Source organism: Suncus etruscus, chromosome 17 (genome assembly GCF_024139225.1).
Source record: "Suncus etruscus isolate mSunEtr1 chromosome 17, mSunEtr1.pri.cur, whole genome shotgun sequence".
NCBI lineage: Eukaryota > Metazoa > Chordata > Mammalia > Eulipotyphla > Soricidae > Suncus > Suncus etruscus.
In genome coordinates, this window is record NC_064864.1 from 24,034,973 (window position 1) to 24,052,747 (window position 17,775).

At 45.9% G+C, this 17,775-nt stretch overlaps 1 protein-coding gene across 1 annotated transcript; it reads left to right on the forward strand.

The window, feature by feature from the left end:
• The first annotated feature begins 1,325 nt into the window (after positions 1-1,325).
• PRXL2A (peroxiredoxin like 2A) lies at positions 1,326-13,164 on the forward strand. Its single transcript, XM_049790739.1, has 5 exons — positions 1,326-1,767; positions 4,637-4,728; positions 8,789-8,929; positions 9,473-9,637; positions 12,444-13,164. Exons 1-5 carry the CDS (start codon positions 1,590-1,592, stop codon positions 12,558-12,560), a joined length of 693 nt encoding a protein of 230 aa, XP_049646696.1. The 5' UTR covers positions 1,326-1,589; the 3' UTR covers positions 12,561-13,164.
• Positions 13,165-17,775: the final 4,611 nt, after the last annotated feature.

Here is a 17,775-nt window from a genome sequence, read left to right on the forward strand (position 1 = left end):
TCCCTGGTAAGCAGATGCCAAAGTTGAGATGCTATTTTTAATTTGGTCATGCCCCTCCCTGGAAGCTCCTTTTCCTTTTATTTCTTTTCTTTTCCTGGGCACCACATCCAGTGATGCTCAGAGCTGACTCCTAGATCTGCACTCAGGGATCAATCCTGACAAGGGTTCAGAGGGCCATACAAAGTTCCAGGGATCCATTAGGTTTGGCTGTGTGAGAGACAAATGCCTTAACTCTTGTTTCATTTCTCTGGCCCTTTTATTTCTCGAGTCAAATCTGAATTTATCAGCCTAGCCCAGTGGTTCTCAAATAGTGGGGCGTAAAGGGGGGCGCGTTTGACCTCGGCAAACACTCTTATAACAAGCTAAGCCCCATGTTTATGTCTCTGTGTGTCTCTGGAGCTGAGAGTTGCTGTGTCCTGCTTCAAACCCCACTTTGAAAAGCTATGCATTGGCGAACGTGCTCATTGTAGCCATTAATCCAGACATCACCGCTAATGAAAAATTCAGCTCAAATTCTTTTATATATTTTAGTTTTGCAGGTTAAAGATTTTTTAATAAAGATACTATTTATAGTCGCGCAGGGGATGCGAAAAATGTTTTCTTCTTAGGGGAACATGACAGAAAATAATTGAGAAGCACTGGCCTAGCCTAACCACCATTTTCTTTCTCCCCAAAGTTGAAAACTGTCACATTATTTCAGCTGTCATCTCTTTGCATCTCCTCCACTCCCTTTGCCATAACCGGCAGATTATGACTTTTGCTTAATCCTTTGGAGACTTCCTTTCTCAAGGCAAGTCCTACAGGGGAGAGGTGAGCCTGTGGATAGAAGAGATGGAATTAGATAGGACAGTTAGATACAAATGTTCTCTCTGTCTCTCTCTCTCTCTCTTTCTGTCTCTCTCTCTGTCTCTCACTTGCTTTCTCTCACATTTATATCCACTCATGTAGGCTCACACTTACAAACTTCCACACACTGACACAGACACACACACACACACACACACACACACACACACACACACACTGCGTTTTCTCTGCTCACAGAATTGTTCTGGTACTGAGGGAAGTATAGACTCCAGGTTCTAAGGAGAAAGAAGGGAAAGGAACAGAACAATGAAAGGTGTTCTAAGAATCCTGCAGTCACAGAGGAGAAAGCCTCCCCTTCCCTAGAGAGACAGTAGCTGAGACCTGCACTGTGAAAGAGATGTATTAACCAAGGAGGGAAGAGAAGCCGCTGGCCCCCAGGGGACATCATGGACAACCACGTCGGATCTGAGCAGTCAAAGCTTTGGGTTTGGGCGAGGGACCAGCCGCTGAAATATCTGAGAGAGCTCGTTCTGTATCACCGCTCACTGGTAAACTCCTGGAGCGAAGCCACACGTGTCCTTGTACCCTCGGGGCTCCTTCTCTGCTGAGCTCCTCGCAGGCTTAGTGGCCCTTGTCAGTCCCACCTCTTGACGCTGCTGCTCCTCCTCCTTTGCCTCCGGCCTTCTGGGCAATTGCCCAGTCTGAGTCTCGGCCTGGGAGATCAGATTCCAGCCTTCTCGTGGGAGCAGTAACGTCTTCTTCCTTCCTCCCAATCTCCAGAAATGTCTTTTCTCCAGGATCCGAGTTTCTTCACCATGGGGATGTGGTCCATTGGTGCCGGGGCCCTGGGGGCTGCTGCCTTGGCTTTACTCCTGGCCAACACCGACATGTTTCTAGCCAAGCCCCAGAAAGCAACACTGGAGTATCTGGAGGATATAGACCTGAAAACAATAGAGATGGGTAAGTGGTGGGTCCCTCTGGGCTCAGTACTTTTCCAAGCATGAGGATGCAGCGGGCTTCCTCTCCCCACGCCCCCAGAATAGCTCTTTTATTGAAAAAAACACTGTAACAGCATTAGGAAAAACTTAATAGCACTTTAAAAATGACTGATGAGTCCTTAATTGGCAAACATTGTTTTTATTTTTACATGTTCCTTTTGATGCATGTATTATTATATAGTTGTGATCTTGCACATGGTGTCTTTTCCTTGGAGCTTTTTCCTTTTCTTATTGGAAGCATTTTAAATGTTCTGTCGTCTCTCGACATAAGTGATATTTGCATTGTAATATCTAGCAATTCTGTACCTCTGCTTCCTAAATCAACCATTCTAAGGTGTTTTGAGAAAATCCCAGCTCCTAGAGGGTCACAAAAATGAAGGGAGGTGGAGAGAGAGAACAAGTCAAATAATTTTGAGAAAGATTGTATCTAATCCTGCATTCCTGGTGCCCAAAACACACAAGAAATGCTTTTTTGAGTGAGAATTGTCTGTCTGTTTCTGATATGAGCCTGGCGAGCCAGTATGGGATCCTGGGTTTCAGCTGTAACTCCTGAGGACACACACATATACAATTGCCACCTTAGAAAGTTTCTGCAGATCTGCCTCTTCTTAGGAATCCTATGCGAAAGGATACCACACACATGAATTTGTGGCCTTGGATCTGTATCCTGGTAGAACATTGACCATGCTGATCCTGAATAGTGGCATGAGTTTGTCAGAATTTGAATGGTTCCAGGCTAGACCTCCAAGGGAAGCCTTTTTGCTTTCTGTGCAATCACGGAGGAGCCTGCCCTGTCATGGCTGGGAGCCGGGTGTGTGATGCACCATGCAGTTCTCCTTAGGACGGGACCAGACCTTGAGAGTTGGTCTTCTTGAACTGGGGATTCTTTACCCACCCACCCTACTCCCTCTTTTCCTTATAACATTCCACAAGATTGTGGATTCCTCTGGGAAATGCTAACATCGTGGCTTGTCCTGTTGAGGTCTCATTTGTGTTTATTATCAGACAGTGGTGAGCATGCCATAGCCGTAATTTCTCTCTCTCTCTCTCTCTCTCTCTCTCTCTCTCTCTCTCTCTCTCTCCCTCTCCCTCTCCTCTCTCTCCTTTCTCTCCTCTCTCTTCTATCTCTCCTTTCTCTCCTTTCTCTCTCCTCTCTCTCTCTTTCTCTCTCTCTCCCTCTCCTCTCTCTCCTTTCTCTCCTTTCTCTCTCCTCTCTCTCTCTTTCTCTCTCTCTCCCTCTCCTCTCTCTCCTTTCTCTCCTCTCCTATCTCTCCTTTCTCTCTCCTTTCTCTCCTTTCTCTCTCTCTCTCTCCTCTCTCTTTCTCTTTTCCCCTCACTCTTCATGCAGAGTAGCATAGCTGATTAGCAAGACATGGAAGATTGGAAAGGAGACTCTTAGGTCCAGGTCACAGGGCTAGGTGTAGGGCCGATCACAGAGGCAGGCTAGTGTTGCATCTTGGAGCACCCCAGGGGATTTCCTCGTTTGATAACTGCTCTGCCCTATCCTATGAATAATACTACTGTTAATATACTTAGGTTAAGAAGTTTTTGAAAAAACTTTTATTGAGGGCTTGGGAGTGTCAAAGGACTGCCACAGGACTGGGATGCTTTGTACTCTGGAGTCTGATTTTGTTCTTAGCACTGCTTGATCCCCTGAACACTGACTGCCCAGAATGACCTCAGAGCACAGGTCCAGGAGTAGCCTTGGATCATCACTGGCTGAATATGCTTCACAACCTCCCAATTATATTTTGGGGGGTTTTGGGGAGACATACCTGGTACTCAGGGCTTACTCCTGGTTGTGCACTTAGGAATCAGTTCAGACAGGCATGGGGAGGGACCATATGATATATGCCCAGGATCAAACCTAGTTCTACAACATGTGAGACCCGTCCCTACCTGCTGTACTATTGCTCTGGCCCCCTCGTTATATTTTTCTTTAAATTATTTTGAATGCTTTGGGGGTGCTCCCACGCATTATTCATTAGCCATGGACCACTTCATGCTGGTGCCTGGCCTACCAGCTGGTGATAGAGTTTTGCTTGGCCCTAGTGGTACTGGAAGCTACCAGGTTGCCACAGAGGTCAGGGGACACCAGCTGCCTGGTGAGTGAGGGTTGGAGTCATGTGAAGCTGGGATTGAACTGGGAAAGCAATGCATGTTTTGTTTTGTTTTGTTTTTAGTTTTTGGGTCACACCCGGCGGTGCTCAGAGGTTACTCCTGGCTGTCTGCTCAGAAATAGCTTCTGGCAGGCACTGGGGACCATATGGGACACCGGGATTCGAACCAACCACCTTTGGTCCTGGATCGGCTGCTTGCAAGGCAAACGCCACTGTGCGATCTCTCCGGGCCCCAATGCATGCTTTTTGAGTTATTGGTTCTAGCCCCTGAATACATTGATAGTAGTTGGGTTTGGGCCACTTATTCACCTTAAAGGATCGCTAAATATCAGCAAAGTAGCTTTCCCTTTTTCCAGAAATGTTTGTTTGGTATGCCCATGCTTACAAATTGGTGAGGGGAAAGTTGTCTTTTTGTGTGTGTGTATATATATATATATATATATATATTAGGATTCTTATTCTGTATTAATTTTCCCCAGAAATATGAAACATTTTTTTACTATTTGCTTTTTTTTTTTTCTCTGACTTCTCTTGAGGCACCTTGCTTTACAGTACCATTCATGATGGACTTTTGTGCATGTAGAGTTCTGTCTGCTCTTTCTCATCTGTGAAATGCCTTCACATCTCTGTCAGGACTGGTGCCTTTTATGAGCTGATGGGGGGTGGGCTGGACTGGACAGAGATAAGGAAGCTCCCTTTTCTTCTCTGCAGCACCAAAGACTTTCAAAGCAAAGGAGCTCTGGGAAAAGAATGGAGCTGTGATCATGGCCGTGCGGAGACCTGGCTGCTTCTTATGTCGAGAGGTAAGTGACTCTGAGGTTCTGTTGAGAACAGAGTTCCAGCATGTAGGGCCTGCCCCTCTCTAAGCCAAGATCAAAGAGGTGGACCTACTTTCACCTTTGATCTATACTGGTCCTATCTCTGCTATTTAGTCTGTGCCTTTACTTCCACTCATTCCCTTTTCCAGTTTATTTAACAGCGAAGCATATTCCTGGGGGAAGCAATGAACTTGACTCTCACTTGGTCCTCCTGAGTTAGCATCCTGGATCATCTCCCCCCCTTTCCCCCTAGTCAAGAACGGGGAGCAGTCTTATTCTGTGTTCCTGATGTCCTGCATAAGAAATGATTATTGAATAGGAGTGTCTGGTTGCTCCTGAAACGGGCCTGGCCAGCCCGTATGGGGTATCAGGGTTGAGCTGCAGCACCAGGGAAAGCATCCAATTGCCTTCTTATAAAGTTTCTACAGGGAGGCCAGAGAGATAGCACAGAGGTAAGGCATTTTCCTTGCATGCAGAAGAATGGTGGTTTGAATCCCGGTATCCCATATTGTCCCCCGAGCCTGCCGGGGCGATTTCTGAGCATAGAGCCAGGAGTAGCCCCTGAGAGCTACTGGGTATGACCTAAAAACCAAAAAATAAGGGGCCGGGCGGTGGCGCTGGAGGTAAGGTGCCTGCCTTGCCTGCGCTAGCCTAGGACGGACCGAGGTTCGATCCCCCGGCGTCCCATATGGTCCCCCAAGAAGCCAGGAGCAACTTCTGAGCGCATAGCCAGGAGTAACCCCTGAGCGGCACAGGGTGTGGCCCAAAAACCAAAAAAAAAAAATAAAATAAAATAAAAATTATATCTCTGATGATCTTTCAGATTTCTGCAGCATTTATTTAAATAAAAAAAAAGTTTCTACAAGTCTAACTCTTCTTGAGAACCCTACTTGGAGGCCTTGGCAAAGAGTAGCAAGTCACAAGTGTGAGTTCTGTGGCCTCTCTGTGAATTTGTGACCTAGGGTCTGTAGCATGGTGGACATCAGCCACGCTGATGGTCTTAGTGACCTGAGAGTTTGTCAGAATTTGAGTGTTCTCTAGGTTGGCACTTCATTGTTGTCTGTCCAATAAGGAAAGAGCCTGCCAAGGGAAGATAAGAGTTCAGCTTGCCACATTACAGACAAGTAAACTAGGACAGAGGTGGTTATGTGGCCTGTCTGGGCCAGGCGGGCAGTCAGTGGCAGAAACCCCAGGTTCTACGGATGATACTTTCATGAGGAAGAACTGCCAACGAGACTGTCCCTGTTCTATTATTTGTTTGTTTGGGGGTTATACACATTGTTATTCAGGGCTTCATTTGTGCTCAGGAATCAATCATTCATGGTAGGCCTCAGGGAATAGAACCTGGCTTGAAAGCATTCAAGGTAAGTTCCTTTCCTATTATCTACTATCTCTCTGGCCCCTTACTCCTGCTCCTGTTCCTTCCCTCTCTAGCCTGCTCTGCTAGAATTGGCATCCTCCTTCCTCTGGCCACTTACTGATCCCTTTTCTTTCACTTTTGGAAAGTAAAGAATGCCCATGGCACAACAAGGACTATTCCTTACATCTCGTGCCTTCATCCCCTGCGAGCTCACTGGGCCCTCACCAAACTCCTGGAAAATACAACTTCAGATTTTACAAAGGAGAAAACTGGGGTACAGTATTGTGACAAAGTTAGGTTGCTCTCAGAAAGTATGAGTTTCTGAATTTAAGCTTCTGCCATTCTAGAGATCAGAATTCTGAACCAAGTAATTTCTTTGTCATTTCTAGCTGGAAGCTGTCTGCATTGTTTGACTAATGACCTCTTCCTCTTTTGTGGTTATTTTCTTCCCATGGTACCAGGAGACATGCAGTGCAGGTGCTTTGTCACTGATCCACATCCTGGTGCCCCTGCCTCCATTTTTTTTTTAATTAAAAATGTTTTGAACAAGAGATTGAGAATAAGCAGTTGGAGCCATACCCAGCACTTTTCAGGATCAATTCCTGGCTCTGTGTTCAGAAGTCACTCCTGAAAGGGCCCGGAACCATATGTTGTGCCAGGGATTAAACCAGCAAGGTCAGCTATATGATAGGTCAACACCTGACAACCTCTATGATCTCTCTGGCCCTTTCTCTTTTTGGGGGGTAAGGATAGTTTGGGCAATAGCTGGTAAATGCTCAGGGGTTACTCTTGTCTCTGCACTCAGGAATAATACCTCGCAGGCCTGGGAGACCAGATGAGTGGGATATCAGGAATTGAACCTGGGTGAGCAAGTGTCCTACCCAAACTTATCTCTGGTCCCTGTTTCCATTTTTAAAGCATGCAATGGCTGGTCAAGTTTCTCTCATTACTATGACAGACCCTTCTACTTTTCTCTTTCTCATTTATATTGACCCTTCTAGATTAGAACTACTCAGATAAATCCAGAATAACTTCCTTTAAGCTCAGATGATTAGCTACCTAAATTAAGCTTGTTGCCTTAATTTTCCCCTTCCATTTAGTAGGCCTTACTTGTAGGTTCCTGAGTTTTAGGTGTGGGTTCTCTTTCGAGGGCATCAGATCTCCCACAAGAGAAAAGGACAAACCCAGGGCCTTCAATTCCAGGCTTCTCCAAACACTGACATGGAAACCTGTTGTGACTTGATTTCCCAAAGCCATTTCCCAGAATGTCCTAAGTGCCAGTTTTCCAGTGCCCTAGTCACTGCCCTGGCAGAACATTCTGTGGAAACTTGCAAGAGTGGGTTGGATGATAGAAGTCAGTTATTTTGAGTGGCCCAGTGTATGTGACTCAATTTCCACTTGAGGGCTTTGTGCACTGACACACCCAGAGTAAAGAACCTGGGAAAAGTGAGTAAAACCTTTCATCTCAGAGAAGTTTGTAAGGGGCTGGGCTCTGTCTCTCCAGAGGCGAACACACCTTACGCTCGAGACCTGGGTCCCATCCCTGATACTGCTGAGACAACAACAACAACAAAAAAATAGAAAGCAAAACTCTTATGTGCATTCTCACAGTTGGTCCCTGACCCTATACGACCAGTTTCCTCTGCCTGAGGTTGCCACCTAAGACCATTCTTCATAAGTGTTGTCTAATAATTCTGCTTGATCTTGAGGTTGCCACCTAAGACCATTCTTCATAAGTGTTGTCTAATAATTCTGCTTGATCTAGTCCTTGTTCTAGAACATAAATGCAAAAGATGTACCTGCGACCCTGTGGTGGTGTGTTTGTATTGTGCAGGTGGGCTACACTTGCTAGGATTTTTGGCTAATTCTTTCGTTCTGACATTCAGGGAATAAGGACGTTAATCCCTACCATCAGTGCTTTACCTGGCCATGCAGTTTCCTTCGTCCATCAAACACACTGTCCTGTCACACATATACACACTGGCCAGCTTCACTGCCTCCTCTCTGTAGCCATCCTTCACCTTCAGATCTTACCACCTGCTCTCTGTTGCCTTAGTTATCCAGCCACATGCTCACCCCAAGATAGGAGAAAGGAAGATCATCTCTAACCTGGAGATGCATTAGGGAACAAAAAGAGCATGCAGGTCTGTGGCCACAGGCAGACTCTGCGTAGAGAATGTTGCCAAGGAGGGAAGAGCGGATCGGTACAGAGACTTGGAGCTGCCCCATAGGTTGGACTGGCCAGAAAGGAGCAAGGCCCCTGTGTCAAGAGGAGAGTTGTCTGACAAAGAAGGGAGATGAGTGCAGCACAGTGGGGGCAATTAATCACTAGGAGGTCCATGTTGGTAGGTTCAGTTCTAGGGTAGGGGACAGACTGGACTTGTCATGGGGAGGATAGTGCCTTGGCCAGGAAAGGGGAGATGTATGGGGTACAGTTTGCTCTTGAGGCTGGGGCCAGCATATGCTACAGGAACCTCAACTCTCCCTCCTTCCTATTATGGAGAAAGCAGGTGAGACCTTGTTGAGGAGAGCAGCCTGATAGCACTTCCGGAGGCCTAGTATTCCTGACTATTTCTACCCTTTTCTGTTTCTCCGAGGCTGCCACCTGGCTCTTCTGTATTCAGCACTGGCCTCACCTTGCAGTGCCCAGGGTGTGCGTGTCCCTGAATTCCTTTATCTTCACAGGAGGCAGCTTCCCTGTCAGCTCTGAAACCCAAGCTGGAGGAGCTGGGCGTTCCCCTCTACGCAGTGGTGAAGGAGCAGGTGAAGACGGAGGTGAAAGACTTCCAGCCTTACTTCAATGGAGAAATCTTCTTGGATGATCAGGTATCGAGGCTGGGGAATCTCTGTGCCTTGGAGTTCCATTAGGGTATGGTGGGGTTGGAGCTGGAGGCGGAGCTCCCTGTTAGTGGCTCAGAACTTATAGGGGCTCTCCCAGGCTTTCCAAACTGGACTCTGGGATGCCACTTGAGCCTTCCTGACTGAGAGCCACGGAAATAAGACTAAAACCCCATTGGCTTCCCCTTTTGGCTTTATGCATCATGACGTTGTTTCTAGTCTCTTCTCTCACCTGATCACAGAATCATTATAATCCCAGACAGCTCTGCTCAGAGCTCAGAGATGCAGATTGGCCTCCAGATCAGGGGTCTGGAATGGGACCTGCCTTGGGGTTTCCTGCTAAGGTTGAGGAGGTACTTCTCCTGGGTAGGAGCTCTAGGGCTGTTGCAGGACAGTGAGTGGCCAGGAGCAGAGGTTGAAGACAGACCTGCAGATAATGAGTTCTCTGCTGTGACACCCCCAAGCCCCATCCCTGCCCCAGAAAGCAGTCATACAGATTGCTCACCTAGGACCTGTCTTTTTCTCCTGCAGAAGAAGTTCTTCGGTCCTCAGAGGCGCAAGATGATGTTTATGGGATTTGTCCGGCTGGGAGTCTGGTACAATTTCTTCCGTGCCCGGAAGGGAGGCTTCTCCGGAAACCTGGAAGGGGAAGGCTTCATCCTTGGGGGAGTTTTTGTGGTGGGAGCAGGAAAACAGGTAAATTCTTAGTGGTCATGTGTAGATTTATGGGTGTCTGTGTCTATGGATCATGAGACTTGGGTGTGTAGATAGGATAATTGGAGTCTCCTTTATTCCAGGAGGCCAGGGAGCTTAAGAAGAAGAGGGGAAAGTATCACTTAGCACACATGTGCTTTTGGAAGCTCAGACTGTGGGGCCCTGGCATTCTTGAGCCATGCCAGGCCCTCCTGCACTAGAGGGCAGGCAGGGAATACAGACTCCAGGGTATGTCAGGAGGACTTGGGAACCAGTGGCCTCTAGCTTAGCTTTGCTGGCACTGGGAATGACATCCGTGTTCCTCATTGGCACTTCTCACTACTGGAATTGATAGTGCATGTTTCCCCAACTTGGAGGAATAAAGGCTAGTGTGGTTGGACATTCTTACCTTCAAGGATTTTTCTTAGGCACTATTATGGGTTTAACTATTTAGTACAGGGGCTAAGGTGCAAGAATCGCATGTGGCTGGCTGCAGTTTGACTTCTGACACCACATATGGTCTCCAAGAGTTGCCAGCTACAGCCCTAGAGGTACCTGGGCATCTCTGGGCATGGCTCCAGAGCCCCAAGCAGGCCAGAGTGGCCCAGGAATCCCTAACGCCTCAATAGCACCACATCCTTGAGCCCTTGCATTGAACTGCCAGCTAGATTGGCTGAGAAATGACCGGGAAGACTCCACGCTTACTAATCATTGCCTGGGAGAACCCCCAAAACAACAAAAACTCCCTCCCCGAAAACTCTTAATATATACTATTTCTTGTTTGTATTAAACTTTTGTATGAGTCAGTGTCCAATGTAACATGAACCTCTCTGCTAGTTTTCTATAACCTAAGTATCAAGTGTCATAGGCCTGTGTGCCTTATTCTCAGTGTCTGCACATGTGATCGAATGTTTTCTCCACATCAACCAATATGGAGTGTTTGGCATTATTACTCTTCTGTATATCAGGCAAAGGGCCTCAAAGGGCAGCAGGAAACACCCCAGCCAAAGAGCCGCTGCAAATCAGTGGTGCCATGGGGAATAGTCAGAACTCGGGTTCTGCCCTGCTCCAGAAGCCCTGCAGGAGCCTTCTTTTGGGAGAGGTTCCCAAAGGGCCTTTCCTGGCTTCTTACTCATAGGCCGGCTACACCTCAGGGGTTGCTTAGCCTCTTTCCACTCTTGCTCACTGGGATTGTGCCCTCCTGTCTTCCCCTGCCTCCAAGCAGGGCTTGGCTCACCTGCCAGCCTTCTCTTGCCCAGTAGTGACTAACCTGGCAGTATGACTCAAGGGGACTCCCCATACTTGCTTAGATTATGCCTGGAATTGCTAGGCACATATTTGATTTGTGGGTGCTCCTTGGAGTTCCCTGCTCCTTCCTCCTGGGGAGACTTGTGACTGGGCTGCCCCACCTTTCCCATTCCCTGGGGGCAGAACTTTATGATCCTACTATATCAAGCTCTGCCCAGTAGGCATTTCCCTTGAAATAATGTTTCATGCATCCTTGCTTTCAAGTAGTGCTTGCAGAGAAGCGAGTGGTAAGAATAAGACCTTAGGGGCCCCAGCGTTTGCCTTGCAAGCAGCCGATCCAGGACCAAAGGTGGTTGGTTCGAATCCCGGTGTCCCATATGGTCCCCCATGCCTGCCAGGAGCTATTTCTGAGCAGCCAGCCAGGAGTAACCCCTGAGCACCACTGGGTGTGGCCCAAAAACCAAAAAAAAAAAAAAAAAAGAATAAGACCTTAGAATATAGTCATCCTATAGGATCATTTTGTCTTATTTGATTTGGGGCCACAGTGCTTGGGGGTCATTCCTAGACAGTGCATTGAATCCGGACCAGATTCTTTTTTTTTTTTTTTTTTTTGGTGGTTTTTGGGTCACACCCGGCAGTGCTCAGGGGTAATTCCTGGCTCCAGGCTCAGAAATTTCTCCGGGCAGGCACGGGGGACCATATGGTACGCTGGGATTCGAACTGATGACCTCCTGCATGAAAGGCAAACGCCTTACCTCCATGCTATCTCTCCAGCCCCAACGGACCAGATTCTTGAGGTGCCAACAATGGAATCGCAGAGCTCCTGAGTTCAAAACATGTATACAAGTCCTTTGAGATCTTTCTTTCCCAAGCCCCTTATTCTTATTTTATTTCTTAGCATTTTAGGGTACTTTGAATCTCTTGTGTTTGGGGGTATTTTTGCTTCGAGGTATCAGAAATTGGGATAAAGCACACAACCAAGGCCTGAGTTTGATCCCTGGAGCCCCATATGGTCACCCTCATAAGTCCCACCGGGTTGTTATCCCTGAGACAAATCAGGAGGGAGCCTAGCCTAAAGCGGCCTAGAAACAAAAATAAAGCAAGGTATCCGAAGTGAGTGGCCTCCATTTCTTAGGAAACTGCGAGTTGGTCATTTGATATCTGCCCAAGGCTGTTATCTGAGCCCTGCTTCCGTGCCCCAAGGCTGTTCTGTGTGAGCTCTTTGTGTTCTTTTCACCTGAACTGTTCTTATAACTACCCCTACCTGAGGATGCCTCATCTATGCTTTTATCAGCTCCAGTATCTTCCAGCATCACCCTGTTCTGTTCTGTTCTGTCACACCTGACTTCCTGTATCCCCAAAGTAGAAGCCCAACTATAATATGCAGCCTTCCCCAGAGGACAAGGCCTGGCCCTGTACAGAGCCAGCCAGGCTGAATTCAGATCTCTACCCACAGCACCCTGAGACCAAGACTTAGGGCACCCTGAGACCAAGACTTGATGCTAGGTACGCAGCTGACACAGTGAAGAGCCTGATGTTCCCTCTTTTTTTCCTCCTATAGGGCATTCTTCTTGAGCACCGAGAGAAAGAATTTGGAGACAAGGTAAACTCAGCTTCCATTCTGGAAGCTGCTAGGAAGATCAAACGACAGACTTCATCAATCTCAGCGAATAAGTGATTGTGTGTTTGGCTCAGCTCAGGAATAACCAAGGGCACTTAGTGGGGTCCAGGAGCTGCGTTAGACTTCCACTCTCGGCACTAAAGCATAGAAACCTGCTTAGATGATGGTCTCATCGGGCATCAGTGACACCCTGTGCTCTCTCTAGGTGCCCAGTGTCACCATATGGCCCCCAAACAAGACTGATAAAGATCTGAAAAGCTTGTGAGGGTTCTTACAGCTAAACCATGGAACACATAAGGCATAAAGTTGAATGTTGCATCTCATTACAAATACATGTGGTGTTTGAGTGCCATTATTTGAAATTAGTTTTATCTTCATATCTTTAGAAATCTAAGAAGACTTGATGATTGACTAAAGATTAAGGATGTAAGGTTCCTATGACTTGTATGATGTTTAAGTAATATTGGTATAAAAGGAATTGATTGATGCTCTTGATTACTTGATAATGGTAAATTATAAAAGGAAAACTGCATTCCTTGTCTCCCATGGGTTTTTCTAGGAAAATTATCATATTTTGCTCCAATGAAATGATGCCTCGGAAATTACCTGTAAATACAAGTTTTTCTAGTAAAACTTGCAATAAAAAAAATATTTACCACAAGGAGGGCTTGCTTTAAGTAATTGGTGCCAAAGACACAGAATGTGAAAAAATCGGTGTCTCCATGTGTCTGGTGTACCAGGCAGAGAGGATTCGTTCCTCTATTGGTTTGTAGTAGCCAGAAAAAAGCATCCTGTCTTTCATATTGGCGATTTGCTTGTCATTTCTTAAGGAATCACCTTGGCATTCGAAAGCAGTAACTGCTTTTCTACTGGTGGTCTTGTAGCATAATCCAGTGAATGAAGAGAAGAAACAGGATGAAATACAATTTTTAATTAATGAATTTGTTTAAATTTTTTTCTGGTGAGTTGGTAGTAGGTGAGTAAAGGCCTGATATTACTCACTCAACCAGAGGAATGTGCCTGAGGCTCCAAGTCATTGGGGAGTAGGAGTTGGGGGAGGTTGTAGAGAGAGACTGAACAAGCCAAGCAGAAAGGAGGCACTATTTACCCTGGAAAGGGAAGGGAGGTTGGAGGTAGAGACTGAAGCAGCTGCAGACGTGGAATGCCAGAACTGAATGGACTGAGTCCAGGTCTGCTTCATGTATAGGGTTGGTGGCTGGTGATGGGCGCATAGCCCGAGAAGGGCTGGTCTGCAGACATGGAGACAAGGCTTTGCAATTAAGAGACAAGCTATCAGTTTAGCCCACACCTCTACCAGGAGCTGTGGCTCCAGGGATTCCAGCTCCTCTGAGCCGAACTGGAAAGAATTCTGTGCTGCTCAAAAGACACTGAAGTTGTGTTCTTGGAGCTAAAGCAAGGAGAGGCTGTAGGGTCATTGCTTTTCGTAAACTACTTCACCATGTTTTTTTTTTTGTTTTGTTTTGTTTTGTTTTTTGGTTTTTGGGTCACACCTGGCAGTGCTCAGGGGTTATTCCTGGCTCCAGGCTCAGAAATTGCTCCTGGCAGGCACAGGGGACCATATGGGGCGCCGGGATTCGAACCTATGACCTCCTGCATGAAAGGCAAACGCCTTACCTCCATGCTATCTCTCCGGCCCCTACTTCACCATATTTTAACCCTGGGTCATCTAAGCTGTCTTTTCTCTTCAACCCCTGTGGCATCTTAGAGGGAAACTGAGCCCTGTGATGAACTGTGGAGCCCTTAATGGCTCTAACTCAGGGCTGTGCATTCCAAGGCACTAGGGAATGATAATGTCTGAGAAAAAAATACTCAAACTTTCCTCCTCTCCCCTTTTAACTGATGTAGCACTATTTTACATTATTATGAATGTTAAGTGGTTTGGTTTTACCACTAATGTGTACTGCACTTAACACCAACATTCCAGTTTTGGTCCACCACTGGACAACAAATCAGAAAAGTAGTTGCCTTAAGGTAGGGAACTGTAACTGCAATTATTGAACTGGCCTTTCATCACTCAGAGATACCTGAGCTTCAGCCTTTTAGTCTTTATGATATTCAAAGGAAGGGCCCTGGTCATTGGAAAGAGTTTTGGGTTGCAGAACATTTATATACCCCTGAATGATAAGAATGGATTGATCTGACTCAAGTAGGATAGCACAAGCCTTGCATGTGGAGGTTCTGGGTTTGATTACTAGCACCCATGTTTCCCTCCCCTTGTCCCCAGCATCTAGGCTCCTAAGAATAGGTATCTGGGTGGCCCCCAAAACAAGTAACTAGAAGGTACAAGTATGTTTTTTGGTTTGGTTTTAAGCAAATTCTCTAGGAAAAGGGAGATCAGAGGCCACATGGCAACTTTGTGACTGGAACCAAAGGAAACTACCTTCAAAGCTCTAAGCTGTGCGAGGCTGGGACTCAGATGGCTGGGCCATCTCAGGAGCCTCAACTGCTAGGAACTGCTAGAGTTGTTCAAGACTCAGAGTGGGTGGCTGCATGGGACAACCACATTTGGTTTTCATGTGTTGGAAGTTCTATAATGATCAGTACGGGTGAGGCTGCCATTTTTCCATCTCTACCGGGCTCTGGGTGATCCTTATATCCTACTGGACCATGAATTATATATATATGTACTCTTGAGAAACAATAATAAAATTCTGAAGGATTCTTTAAATCAGACATTAAATCTTGAAGCTTTCAGTAACTTTGATATATAGGATTGTAAATCAGTGTTATCTCAGTTTTTAAAGTAAAACTAAAAAATTTCAAGAAATTTAAAGCCAAAGCTTTCCTGTTTGGAGGGTAATGAACACCTCATGTTGCTCAGAGCTACCTCCCAGCCCTGTACTTAGGAATTACTCCTGGTGGTGTTCAAGGGACCATATGGGATGCTGGGGATTGAATCTGGTTTGGCTTCATGCAAGGCATGCGCCCCAACCAAACCTTTTTTTTTTTTTTTTTTGGTTTTTGATTTTTGGTTTTTGGGCCACACCCAGCGGTGCTCAGGGGTTACTCCTGGCTGTCTGCTCAGAAATAGCTCCTGGCAGGCATGGGGGACCACATGGGACACTGGGATTCGAACCAACCACCTTTGGTCCTGGATCGGCTGCTTGCAAGGCAAACACCGCTGTGCTATCTCTCCGGGCCCTCAACCAAACTTTTATTTGGACTTAAAAAGAATAAAGGATTACACCAGAATAAGATTTTCTTGTGAAGTATCAATGTTGGCTGGAGGAGATGGTGCTGGAGGTAGAATAGAAGCTTTGTGCACACACTCCCAATAGCACATTCAACAGAAGCAATTAGCATCAAGTTTAACACAACAGCATTATTTATAGCACATGTGGTATGTTATGGGAACATATATATCCACATATTTTTAGATGTTACTATACAGAGTTGAACTCTGATGGCTTCACTGAAAAAAGGCCCACTGTGGTTTGGCATGTAGGTTAGTGGTGAAACACTTTGTGTGTGCCAGGCCTTGTATTGGGTTTTTGACATTACACGGTCCATTGAGTGCTGCCCAGTGTGTCCCTCAGAAAAAACAGAATCCCCCCCCCCAATAATGCTTCTAGGCATCAATATTTTTTTAAAGCTTTTCTTTGTGTGTAGAGAAAGTAGAAATCAGTGCTTTCAATTGAGAAGCAAATTGAAAACTTAGAGAAACACAAGGAATGTTCCTTTTTTTTTTTATAACTAAGAGTATCAGTGTCGGAATTAGTCAAGAAAGACTCATGACCTGATTTCCCTGTATTTAAGCCAGGAAACTTGAGGTAACTCCCTTGAGGCAGTTAAGCCCACACTGTGGTCTCCCAATATTCAAGGAACTCCTGCAGAAATGACTATGCAACATGAACCTTTAACACATCGTCACATTTTAACCTTTAACATATTGTCAGGCAGTTTCTCAAAAACCAGCTATTGCCTCTGGAAAGGACTTGAGATTCACCATGAAAATGATCTTTTTGCTAAGTTATGGGACTATTTGAGCATCTCTAATTATGATGGCTTAAAATACATCAGATAGAGGCAGGCATGATAGCACAGGTAGGACATTTGCCTTGCATGAAGTCGACCCAGATTTGATCCATAACATCCCCTGTGGTCCCCTGAACACAGAACCAGAAGTAATACCTGAGCACCACTAGGTGTGGCCCAAAAATCACACATGCACACATGCATACACACACACACACACACACACACACACACACACACACATAAATACATCAGATGGGGGAAGTAGTACAACAAGCAGGTTGCATGCCTGGCATGATCCATGAGTATGGCATGTCATGATCCCAGGAGCACCAGTAGGAGTGATCCCTGAGCACTTAACAAGGTATGGCACAAAAGCCAAAAATATCAGGTAGATTTAAATTCACGAGTTTAAATATGTAAGGAACTAGACAGATCATACAAGGGTTAAGAGGTTTGCCTTGCAGTGCAGCCAATACAGATATTGTCCTTGGCATTGCATACAGTCCCCAAGTATTAACCATCACAGGTAGCCTCAGGTGTCACATCCAGAAATTAAAATCTTTGTGGGGAACTTTCATTCTGGAAGTTGAGGTCAGGAAACCCAAAGCTGTCAAGCTTTTGGTAGAGGGAACAGCTGGAGAATCCACTTCCTTGTCAGCCCATCACAATCCTGTAGTTGGATTTCATAGCCACAGGCCTTCCTATTCTTTCATTATATTCAAACTTGGAGCTCACACCTCTGACAACATCCAATGCTCCTTGTTCAGAATCTATTTTTCTTTGCTTCAGTAGATGATAATCCAGAAAAATAGGAAAATAGTCTTACTCTTCGTAGTTTTCTTAGTACCCAGCACAGTTCTTAACCCTCATAAAAAAATATAAGTAGATGGCAATAGTCAAAAACAAAAACCACAAAGTCAAGTTTACCACTGTGAAAAGTAATATTTGCAAGTCATAACCACAAAGGACTGGTTTCCTATATATTTGCAAATCAATAGAAGATTAAAATGTATTGCTGCTTTACTTGTGAGGTGTTTTGGGAATGAACACCCTGTCCTGACAATGAGAGAACATCAGAACAAACTAGGAAATAAACAGCTTTTCTTAGTTCTAGAAGAGAGAGAAGGAAAAGTTTGTCTTCCAAATTGGAGAGCCCCACCGGTGAATACAGACAAACCACAGCTCACTGAAGCAGAAATCCAAGTGCACTCCCAAGAAACCCTTCAGCGTTCCCATTCTGGGATAGGAACAAGAATGCCTGTCCCAGAACTGA